We start from the raw sequence: 12,350 nt of genomic DNA, 5'->3' as shown, positions 1-12,350 counted from the left end.
CCCCCCCCCCCCCCCCCCCTTTAATTAAAAACCCCACACCTTCCGTCATTTCTGCATGGTTTGAGAACAGCCAGCTAAAATCCTGTTGAAAAGTTGAATGTTTCTGTATCAATGATTGTCCCTAAAAAACTGCCAAGTAACCAATAGTGTCCTAGACTCTCAACACAAGCTTAAAGTGAGGTCCACGTTTTATATCATCACATGGAAACTACTGGAATATACAGTGCATAAATGAAATGTGCTTCTGGGAGTACAGATTTCACGAAACAAATTTTCAAAAGAAAAAAAAAAAAAAAAAAGGATAAGAACTGTCTACTGTCGGAAGCAATTTTGAGGTGTTCGATATCAAATGCTTTCCGAAGACATTTGAAATGCATTCTCTTATATTTCATACCCTTAGAATGGGGCATTAGCATAAGCTAATCTTAAGCTCATGTATACAGCACCTTTTGCTGTTAATATATCTCGTCTGTTTCCAAAAAAAGGCATTTTATGTTACAGAAAACAATACTTATGTGGCGTTTACTGATACCATGGGGTCTTTCTGACCCAGCGAAGAGTGAATCCAGCATCTGTTCTGATCTTAATGGATGCTGCTTCAGCTTCTCTCACAGTTTCCTTCACAGACTGCATGAGATTCTGGGCATTATGAACCAACATCTCAGTTGCCTGTCAAGAAAAAGAAAAATTTCCAACGTATTAGTAAATACCATGTTCAGGACAGTAGCGTGGAAACCCATCATGCATGGGGACTCCCAGGGCAAGCATTAGGTCAGTCGATCGCTGACTTAAACCATGAAAAAGCAAATGAAACAACTCGTCTCTGGAAACTAGCAAGCGTTATCCTGACTCACAACAAGACCTTCCCATTTCTCACAGGATATTTGTGCAAAATCTGAATAAAAGCTTAGTGTCTCAAAGTAGAACAAGCTCTCCCAGAAGCCAAACCTGCAGGATTTCAGCTGAAAACATGCATTTGGAAGCTAACGGAACTGCAAGTACTCAAGATGTTGGAGAGTAAGTATTTTCACTATGATCCACCAGAGGGTGCCACTACTCCTCCAATGTCAAACCTGCTGTATTTGTAGAAGCAAGGTCTTTCGTTAGCTCGCTTTTTACTGTTAAGTCAAGGAGATCAAGAAGTTATTCACGTAAAAATTGGGACCAGAGGAGCTTTTTGGCTTGGGAAGGATTGATGTTCCTCTATCAAACTGTAGCTTTTCAGCCAGAAACCAAGGTGCTATACTAACATTATCTCCACTAAACAGCTGAGGTAAGCTTCCAAACATTCAGTTCCAGAGCACATCTGATATTACATGTTGTATATTTTTCTCCACAAAACTGATCAACAATTCCACACTACCATCGATTTTCAAACCTCTTACCTGTTCCGACTCTTCATCGCTGATATTAGTTCTGCCCAGCATGGTAGCTTTGACAGTGGAAAGAATTTTGAGTTGCGTACTGATGGTTGGGATTCGCTCACAGACCTAAGGAATGGGGATAAAAAACACTTCACGTTGTAAACTGAACCAATACGTTAGCTATTATTTTTTTCAGCTAAATTCTCTGATTTTGTTTTACTGTCAGATAAGGAATAAGCATAGAAGGGATCTCATAACCTCCAAGAATTTCTGACAAGTATTGGTAGGATACTTGAATCTTATTTTACTTGCTTTGGGAATTTTTGGGATGGAGCCAACATTTTTCCTTTCCTGCAGATATTCCTCAAGGGTCTGCTTGGTTAGGAATGGGATGATGTATATTTGGCTGAGACTGAAAAACTACAGAGTGTTATATTTCCGCTACTATTCATTGGTACAAAGGAACGAGTAGATGAAATACAAAGCAATGCAGGCTTAGGACAGACCAGTGCTCATAGCACAGTATTTTTCAAAACCTCTTTGGACACTAGCATCTTCCACTCACCTGTAAACAAAGCCTGACTTTAGAGAATATATGTGACCATGGGATCTAAAAACAGACATGGAACTTGACAGAACTTTACAAGCCACGGAAAGATACACGCGATTTACTGCCACAACTCCTGTGCTCGCTCACACTAAGGGAGGAACAGAGAAAAGAAAGTGTTTGAGGCATTTACAAGTTAACTCATTACCTGCAAGAGGTTTGTTCTAATGCGCTTGTCAGTGCACTGCTTTGCCACCTCTTTGGCCAATCGAGTGACTTCATCTGATGCCTTAGCAATATCCTTTGCACACTGAATAAGGGCACGCTTGTTTCCACTACCTCCTCTCACCAGGCGCGACATCTCTGCCATTAGCAGCGCCATTCGTTTAGCAGCAGCAATGATGTCATTACCCTGAAGAGAACAACATGAGTTAGTGTTCATGCCAGGACAGAAGCTTCACAGAAGTCACGACTGAACAGCAGTCTACATTTTGGTAGCAACCCTTTCAAGAAGTTACAGATGGAAGAACCATTTATGAACACAGAAGAGGTTTCTTCAAGGAACAGAGAAGATCTGCACTAATTATATGTTTCTGACATTTTTCTTCCTAACACTGAGGAAGAAAGTTCGCTTCAAAACTGGAAAAGAAGTGGTAAAGTGTTAGTTCGTCCATGGAACGAGAGTTACTGCTCTGCTGGCTAAGTTTTAAGATAAAGCATGTTATTAGCATTTGAAATTCCAGACTTCCCAAAAAGGCTTTTTTTTAAATTAGTGTGCTAAATAGCTTGTTAAACCAAACAGCACTAATTAAGTTAAATAGTGTTGTCATAACAGTTGAGCATAAAATTTTCAGTGGCATCTGAAACTGAAGTTGTTAAAGCATCAGCTATGCTGCTATAATGCTAAAAGATAAATGGAAGAGAATCTGTGACATAAACTTTTGTCACTGGTAACATGGAAGTGAGACGCAACTATTACTTTTTTTTTTTTTTTTTTTTTACGTTATTCCTTGAAAATAAGTCTTCCTTTTTGACAAAATCTCTCCCTTTAAAATAAAGTTTCCAGGAGAGAACAACTTGATAGTTCGAAAGATAACCTAGTGATATTTCTTACATTAAAATCCAGATTTCTCGTATTAAGTACATGAAAATTACAGTCACAGAAATACTTCTGAGAAATGTTTGAACCATGTGAATTAAGTATGACCAAGGCAAAACCATTTCTTATACACTGTTCCAGAGAGAAACCCAGTGCAAGGAAAAGCAGACCTAGATGAGCAATTGTTAGTAGCCTATTAGTATATTTAGATTCGCCTTTGTAGAAAGTTGTTAGACAGAAGTGAACTCTTTGGTGCCATGACGCATTCCTATTGTGTGGATGAAATATTAGCAGAGTGAGTGTAAGTATTAGCACACTCCTTCCTCAGCATAATTCCACAATTAATGACCAGTGAAGTCGGAGCAAAGAGTACACAGCGAGAACCCAACTTAGCAAATGTAATCTCTATCCCTGTGCACATACTTCCATGACTCACTACTAGCAAATTCAAGAAGATATCCCAGATATTTTACAGATACAGGTGACGCAAAAAGCTGAACTATTCGTTACTGTGACCTAATAGCTAAACAGTTTGCTAGCATAACCAGTTAGGATGCAAGTGACATAACACAAAGCTTTTCCATGTTTTCACGTAGGAAGATCAAGAAATTAGGACCAGTGTCATTTACGAAGCCCTCTAACAAGTTATCCAAGCATCAGAATCTGAAAAGGACAAGAACATTTTTTAAGCCCTTCTTATTAAAATAGTTTAGTATATCTGCGTAAATATAGACACACACATACATATACATACACGCACACCCCTAACCTTTGTTTGTTATGGGACACCAACCTTGTTTTTTGCAGCATGCTATAAAAAGTGACCAGTCTTGCAAACATTTGTGCTTAGACAGAAGAGACAGGCTAGTTGTGAATGTCTGAACCTCATGTTAGATTTCCGCTGGTTTCATGTAAACACAATCTCAATTCAGCAGCTAACAGCATTCAGTGCAGCTTCTTCATAAAAGAATTCTCTCAAGACCAGCATTTGCAATACAGCCAAGTGCAAGCCAGCAGACAGTCAGTCCTCTTCGATAAACACTGCCATACAAAGCCATTCCTTGTTGGAAGGTATTCTAATTGATGGCATCAATGGAGGCAAAGCACAATAGCCACGTTAAATGACTTCTTGAATTCTGTACACTCTGCTGTATCTGGAAGTCATTGCGAAACCATTAACCGTGGCTTCTCAGGTAGCCCAAATGAATGGAAAAAAGAACAGGGGGGAGGGAAGACAACCCCTACTACAATTTGAAAACTGCCATAACAAAGAAGAACAGGCAGATGCAAAGGGAGAGGAAGCCTTTAAATATTAATAAGTGACCCAAATCAAGCTTCAATCCAGCACTGACAAACAGATCTAGCAAAACTTGTGAAGCCACTCTCAGTCCTTAAAATGAAGTGCAGACACGCTTATTCATTCAGAACGGCGGGGCCCAGCAGGGATCAAGAGTGATGCAAATGTGTCAGCGTTCCAAATGGCTGGATGCACACGATCAGTCCCCGAGGAGACTCAGGAGTACCTTACTAGACCACTTGGTTGCTTCCCGATGTAGAGACTGAGCAGCAGCCAGAATGGGCTGGTTAACAGGCTGATTGGTTGGCATTAACAGCAGCTCAGGCTCGTAATCATCTTCAATGTCAGAGGGGAGAGTGAATTCAACATCTGCATCATCCTCCTCATCTATATCTACACCAGCCTCAGCCGCTTCATTAATCACAGTCACATCAGGCTTTGCAGGTGGCAGCAAGGGTGGAGAAACAGGGGACAGTTAGTACGAGAAGCAGAATTTGGTAGAAGAGCATGAACTGAGCCGTTTTAGCGACCAAATACATCCTCTTGGTCTCTCAGGATCTGACAAGACAGCTCTAGGATCAGGTCAGAGGGAGGAGGGGAAGGAATACAAGATTAGCAGAAGGAAACAAACATTTCACCTGTGAACCAAAGTTACCAAAAATACTAAGAAGTTACAATGCAAAGATGCAGCAACATTTTTCATCTGAGCACACAGCTTCCACAGACAGAGGCTGACTTGCAGAACAACATTTTTCTGGCAAGACAATGGTGAAATGAATGGAGTTTCTGTTTCAATGAAAGCCGTTTTGACTGCACAGAAGCAGGCACAGCAGCTGACAACTGTGGTATTTGTGCAGATAGAAAGCTTTGTATGGAAGCCTGTTCACATATATGTGATAAGAGATAGCAGCAGGATCACAGAAAAACCACTGACGCCGCTTGCTGGGGTGGGGGGAGGTGGGGGACACTGTAGAAGCGACTATTGAAGTACCACAGATAACATGAAAAAGAACAAAACCGGGTTATGAAAAGAGGAGGTGATACTGAATGTCATGAATGCTTTGAATAGTACAGTTCTTAAAAAAAGACTCTAATAGAATTAGTAGAATAAGAGGATCATGAAGCATATGATACTGTTTTGCCACAATATGTTGTATCCGTTACCTTCAAAAAAAAAAAAAAAGAGGATTCAAGCAAATATATTGTGTTAGGGTAGATCACAAGGAAGAGGTAAGTGGTATAACAATACAGGCATTTATAATACAGCAGCATTTCAATACAAAAATATTCTACAAGTTTACTAACTGTATTTCTTTGACTAAAGCCAAGTGTGATAAAAGTCAAACTACCCTTACCAAAAACTATGCATTTTCAACTGTGTTTCGCTTAAGATACAGCCTTTTATAGAAAAAACATCTACACCAAGGAAAACACACAGAAGTTTTGGAAGGAAGTTTTAACTTTTGTACACTGCCAGATCAACTCCTCTTCAAAGACAACTTCTATTTAAATCTTAATCTAAAGAAAAGTTTCCAAATACCGCTCATTCTCTGATTCATCCAAATGAGGGGGAAAGGCAGGGAAAGCTAAAGCAATTGACAGTGTTTGGTCTGTGCTCTGTGAGAAAAACGAAGTACATAAAAGCCCAGAATCCACTCAGTGAAGAGGAGTTTTTGTAAAGGAGAAAAAAAATCGATCTTAAATCTTACAAGAATGAAGAACGTTATCAAAATTTTTTTAAGACTAAGTTCTTGTCCCCCCCATCAGCGTAACACAGGGTAAAGTACCAGTAGACTGGTGCTTTACTTTGCCCAGTAATTGGACAAAAAAGCAGAAGACAGTTGACAAACAGACTATTGTGATTTAGTATGAGCAAGACCTTATATTTCTGTCTTTCCAGGTCTAACCCATATTCCTCAGTAGCGCTGTCCATCAATCCCTCTTCCACCCAATAAGTGACTTCGGAGACTACAAAAATGTTTTTGAACTTCTTCCCCAAAAACATACTGTCAGAATAACTGTACTCTTATTGCTAAAATGGGGCTGCTAAAAAAGAATTAGAAGGACAAATGCTAGGCTTACTGGTTTGTTGGTCTCAAATTAAAGAAACAGCAATAAAAATGGTGTTTTATGATCTAAATACACTAAGCTTAGACCTCTTTCATAATCAGCAAGGAGTTCTAAGGTCTGCTGCTTGGCTTTGATAAATGTTTTAACAGTTGCACTATTTAATTTAGAATGTATATAGTGTGTATATATAGGTAATTTAGTATGTACATAGTAAAAGCATTTTATTACTTACTGTGTATTGTTAGGTTACCCATTTTGGGATTCAAACATCAAAACACTTTTAGGAAGCTGAAATTAAGGCTTTTGGCCACAAAACTACCTTCTGAGATGACTACTACATTCCAGTACTATCCCTTTAGTAATATAAATCTGTATTTGGTATATCCAGAAGTATGGGGGAAAATAGAGCTTTTCATTTTATGGAAAAGACACTCAAACAGATTTGCAGGACTTCTTTTGTATTTTATCTGTACTTCCAAACTAGATGTTCCTTAAGCACAAAGCACCGAAGTTGATTCTGTAAGCTATTCAAGTTTATCTTCTCATTCACCATCTAATTTGGTGGAGAAAAAGAGTAGAGATCTTAAAAGGCAAATTCTGAGCTTTAATTTATACGTCCAGAAGCTTAAATCTCAGAAGCTTCCTCAGTTGCTGCCAGAGGAAAAATGTAGCTCTTTGGGGACAAAAAAGGGAAAGCAAAAAAGTTGTATTAGCATTTATAAAACTGATGAGGTCACACTGCTTTGTCATAGCACTGAAATGGTAAGGAAATGAAGGATTTTGGCCTTGATAGCGAGTGTGACTCAGTATGAAAAAGAATGAGACCAGGCCATCTATATATGGTCACTTTTCTGATCATAAATGCACCAGATTAACTGCAAAGTAACTTGCAGCTCCTTCCAGAATTAAGACAAACCAGCTCATGATTCCTGCAGCTGGCACCTGCAACATTCATACAGGCTTTTCAAAGTCACTTAAAAATAGCAATCAGCTTGTCAGCCTAGGAAGGCATAAAAGTATTAGTATGCTAGTATTACTAGCATCAAGGATCACAAACAGCTTAGCATACAAGGCACATTTGTGTTCACAGAGCTATGTTAATAAAGCATTCTAGCAATTCTGAGTATTAGAACAGTTGACCCTAGTTCACTCCAAACTTGAGAGGGTTTCAAATTCCTCCTACGGCAGTGTTTTTACTATTTGGTCTATAAAAGGCTATTCTCTGTCATTGAGGCAACTGACTTTGGATGAAATACACTGATCCTAAAAAAAAAATATATATATATATATATTTTTTTTTTTTTTTTTAAATAAATATTCCTTTTAGCCCAAGACACATATAACAACTTCTTACCTTGCTAGACCATTTCCGGGCTTCATCGTGCAACTGCCTAGCAGCCATCATCATGGGCTGATTAATAGCTTCTCCTGCTTTCTGCTCTGGGAACTCTTCATCCTTTTCTTCAGGTGGTGGTGGTCTGGGCGGGGGAACCTCACCTTCTGGAAGTGGTGGTTTTGGAGGGGCAAGCTCATCAGTCAGCTACGAAATGGAAAAAGCCTTATTCAGTGCAATGAAATAGTACAGATTGAGTAAAGGATGGTGTCATGGCAAGACACGATTGCATGAGCTCATGCCTTTTTCCAGTTTTTCAAGTGCTCCGTGTTAAGAGAAATACCATGTTTTAATCTCTTCTTTTGAAAGCTGTATTGGTTTTTTTTAGACTTAAGGCTACTTGTATGCATGGCTGGCCAGACAGTGCATTCTATTTCTAAGGAATAAAAATACACTCAAGTAATTTCAGTGTGCAATCCACACGTTGTCAGTGACAACTGTGTATTGTATTACAAACTATGCTGCACTTACATGAAGCTGCTCAAGGTCAGGAGGAGGAGGGGGAAAATCCGGTTCCTGAGGCTGGAAGGCTTCTCTGACTTTGGCCACAGCTCCCAGAATTCTGTATCCAGAATCCAAGAAACTCTTCTGCAAACCTGAACAAAAAAATCCATTACCAGTTTAACAGCATTCTGTAATACTTCGAACTGCCACACTACCCCAGAAAAATTACTTCTATAACATACTGTGCCGAGTATGCATATATATGTAAAAAAAAGATGTTTAAAAACTACCAAAATGTTTACCGTGGATTTACATGTTTGAAATGTTAGTGTCATACGCAACGTGCATAAAATAAAGCCTGGGCTGAGTAACAGTCACTATCAAGCCAAAGTAATTCCCAGAACAATTACAGAATAAGAGAAATTAGATAATATTTTCTTATATAAAGTAGTACTACTGACAAGTAGTGACAAATACTTCTTCTAATAAAGATTATGAAATCATGTAATAAACTAGAATGCTGAATCCTTTTCCCTTGAATATGCCAAAGGTCTTTGATTGCATTTTAAAAGAGCAGGATTCAGCAGTTAGTGATGTGACATTGATTTCACCATTCTGGGATTTAAGCGTACACAAAATCTGCATAAAAGGGGATACACAGCTGTACAAGACCAAATAAGCACTACTTCACATCATCTTCAGCCAGTAAAAAATATATTTGAAATCAGCTGACTGAATCCTTACCAGGATCAGAAATGTTTCCTGCCACAGCTTTAGCATCCATTACCATTGGCGATATAGTTTTGCTTAGCTCATCAGAGGCTGCTTTAACAGCCTCACGGAATTTAGGGTCTTCTGAATTTTCAACCTCCCGTTTTGCTACCAGTAAGATGCGGTTTGCTCGTCTAGCAATGCTGGTGGCACCAGCTACCAGCATCTGAGGTTGAATATTGGCCATCGCAACTTTACATTTATCAAGGTCTTTCTTAATAGCCTCTTCTGATGCGTCCAACAGAGATTTAGTATCAATGGCTTCATCCACCAAGCCTAGAACAAAAGTTAAACACATTAATACTCTAGTTTCATCTGTGCAAAGGGATATTTGGTATTCCAGAGACTCTTCACTACCAGAAAAGTAAGCATTTCCAAACTGGGGGGTGGGGAGGGGCGGAAGGGGGCATGGAAAGCAGACCAAGTGTATTACTGAAGTTCTGATTATGTGCTACATCTCTATCACAGTAACCGTGGTCAGGCTTGCTCCCACTAACGGCATCCCAAGCTCTTACTCAGCTGTATTGGTATGTTGCTTGAGTCAAGTATACAGTATATGTATACAGGCTTACACAGTATATGCAGCAGAGCTTCCTTCCTCCCACCAAATTTCTTTAAGCACATTCAGTACTTTTCGTACCTCTTCCATTCATTCAAAAGGAAATATCCCTCTGGCTGTGCTTTTACTTAAGGGTGATATCTAGTGACAAGGCAGTAAGATATAAAATACCCACAATTTAATTATGGCAATGGAGAAGGAGGTAGTATACAGTCAGGAGATCAGCAGACCAGTGTAAAGGATCTGCACTTTGGAAGGACTGAAACATTTAAGCGTCTCAGCAAGATTCAGTAGATCAGTAGCTTTGTTTTATTCACTGCTTTCATCAAGCTGTTACATCATTTTAAACGTGTCTTCTTGCCCCCACTTAATTATTTGTCCTCATTCAACATGCCAAGATTATGTAGAAAAAAACCCTCGAGTTGCTACAGTGATACATTGCTAGAATAGCAATCGCAATAAAAAATAACGGTATTCTGTTTTTCCCACAAAAGAACTAAAGCCAAATTTGCTCCCCTGCAGCTCAAAATTAACACCTATGAAGCAAGGTATTTTGTTTATGGTGTAACATATACCTATTTCTAGAGTCAGAGAGCACATTCCCACTTCTCTTAATTTATTTTTCAGTCATTACTCATATGCATGTTTCATTAGTCCAAACAGAGGGGGGGGGGGGGGGGGGGGGGGGAGGATCTATGCCAGCTAGTTAGCCACAAGTATAATCTTCAACAAAAATTCCTACTTTACCTGTCATTTTTTCTACATTATCAATCCACTGGTTTTTCATGGTCTCAAAATGTTCATAAGCGGCTTGATTTCCAGGATTTCTCAGGAGGATACGAGCAGCTGATACTACCTGCCAATGGAAAACATTTTTCATTATGGAAGTATCAGTATTTAATGACATCACACATATTCCTGAAAATACATTTGTTTTTCAGGACCAGATGTGTTGCTCCTCATTTGGAATACTAGTTCATTAATTCTAGTTCAACATCTAGCTGCTTGAAGATTTACAATGCTTCTGGAATTTGCTGACACAAATACTTTTTTCTGGAACTTCAATTACATGCTTTATATCAAAAAGTGTTTATTATTTAAAAACACTTCTTGAAAGCACTAAAGTATGTTCATTAAAGACCATTTTTTCCACTTACATATTTACTAAGCCTCAAAGTAATTTTGTTTCAAGGATAAGTCACTCACGCTTCTGTCCAAAAGCTGAAGAGTAAGACATGTCATTTAATCAGTTTGTTCTACTTGGTATCATATACCCAAATATTTGCCATTCCCCTTTTACATGTCAGCACTATGTTCCTTGCTGGTATTAACATCTGTCTCTGATAGCAGAGGCATAAAGAAAATTCCACAGAAGTTGTCCCCAGCCCTTTTAACAGCCCTTCGAGACTAAGGAAGCAAACCTGTGGGGTAAGTTCCCTTGCTGATTTCACTGTTGCTTGAATGCCCTCCACAGTAGTTTTATTTGCAGTTCCAACTGCAGCTGCTTTTTCTGCTGTGGCTCCCAGTCTAGCAGCGTGGTTTTCAAAGTTTGCTGCTCTTTCATCAAACACCTAGTTGTCAGAAGAGAAAAAACACATTAAAAAAGCCTAACTTCCCTAAAGAATACATAATTTCTTCAAAGCGTGAAATACCAGACACCTTCATAACATCCACACTTAATGCATCTCCTGAGAGGATGCAACAGGACACAAAAGCTTTGAAGCTATTTAATTTTTTTAATTTTTACATTACTGGACTTTCGTTCTTTACTAACTCATCTGGGTAACAAAGGATACGACCAGACTTTATAGCTTTGAGGTATCAAGTACACTAATTCCTGATGACCACTGCTGTAACAAATACTGTCTTAAAACTATTTTAGCTCATAGACATTAATCTTCAAACCCATAATCCAAAAGTAACTATATTTGGAAGATAAATATGGGGTGTTACCCTAAAAATTGAAGCTTCACATTGGGGAAAAAATCCCTCCTTCCACAGTCCTTAGTTATTCAAGGCACAGAATACTTTGACAAAAAGCTATCCTGTCATAAAGCTAAATTCCCCAAGGCCTTGGGAATCATGTTGATCATGTTCAAATCAACCAGCCGAACAGAGCTGCCAGCCACAGAGTTTTAGATGTTTCACATGCAGGCAGTAGCTTTAAAGTACAGGAAACGTTATACAGCAAGAGAACAGGTTAAATCTGTTGATCAATCTTGGCATGCATTTGACTATTTTAATCAGCTTAATGTTGAGATATACAGTCCACTAAGTAGTCTGTCAGTGATTTTTGCACAAGAATTTTTAGCATGCTGAAGGCAACATGGTACAAACATCACAGGGGAAAATCTTTGCCATTTACTGAAGTCAGGGACAATACAGTTTCCAGGCATATACAGAAGAATTTGCAATCTCCAAGAGTCCAGAGAAATTTGCATGACAATCACTGTGCTGTCAGAATTAATAAGCATGTATCACAAGCTTGAGGAGAAAAAAAATACTGATTCATTTTTCAAAATACCAATTCAGGTTAAATTAAACAATAACTGAAGCTTCACATGGGAAAAAGACCACCTGGGTATACTTGCCTCATCTCTATTGGGAGCATCAGAAGGAGCAGTGGCTGCTACCGCTAACAATTTAATAGGAGTTGTGGTGTCACTAAAAACATCAGAAACCTCTTGGGTCATTGCCTCTTGCATCCGAGTTTTAAGATCCTTTGGGAAAGAAAAAAAAAAAGGAAAATTATTAGCACATGATACAGGAATATTAAGTTTCTAGGGATTCAAATCCATAAACCCTC

General features: G+C 38.8%; 2 protein-coding genes across 2 annotated transcripts in view; both read right to left on the bottom strand.

Moving 5' to 3' along the window:
- Positions 1-13: 13 nt before the first annotated feature.
- Positions 14-12,350, bottom strand: part of VCL (vinculin) — a 42,565-nt gene continuing 30,228 nt past the window's right edge. Inside the window, exons 14-22 of the mRNA XM_009322483.1 lie at positions 12,136-12,264; positions 10,966-11,115; positions 10,292-10,400; positions 8,959-9,261; positions 8,242-8,366; positions 7,732-7,917; positions 2,120-2,323; positions 1,386-1,490; positions 14-669 (exon numbers count right to left, since the gene is read on the bottom strand). Coding sequence (XP_009320758.1) covers positions 523-669; positions 1,386-1,490; positions 2,120-2,323; positions 7,732-7,917; positions 8,242-8,366; positions 8,959-9,261; positions 10,292-10,400; positions 10,966-11,115; positions 12,136-12,264 — 1,458 coding nt within the window. The 3' untranslated portion in view covers positions 14-522. The remainder of the gene's footprint in view (positions 670-1,385; positions 1,491-2,119; positions 2,324-7,731; positions 7,918-8,241; positions 8,367-8,958; positions 9,262-10,291; positions 10,401-10,965; positions 11,116-12,135; positions 12,265-12,350) is intronic.
- Positions 2,945-4,779, bottom strand: LOC103915598 (vinculin-like; the record flags this gene model as incomplete). The annotated part of the gene is made up of 1 exon (XM_009322469.1): positions 2,945-4,779. A coding segment is annotated over one exon (273 nt), but the record flags the coding sequence as incomplete, so codon positions are not given.

Source organism: Pygoscelis adeliae, unplaced genomic scaffold (assembly GCF_000699105.1).
Source record: "Pygoscelis adeliae isolate BGI_AS28 unplaced genomic scaffold, ASM69910v1 Scaffold244, whole genome shotgun sequence".
NCBI classification, from domain to species: domain Eukaryota; kingdom Metazoa; phylum Chordata; class Aves; order Sphenisciformes; family Spheniscidae; genus Pygoscelis; species Pygoscelis adeliae.
The sequence above is the reverse complement of the archived record's forward strand: the minus strand, read 5'-3'. Positions and strand labels throughout refer to the sequence as shown.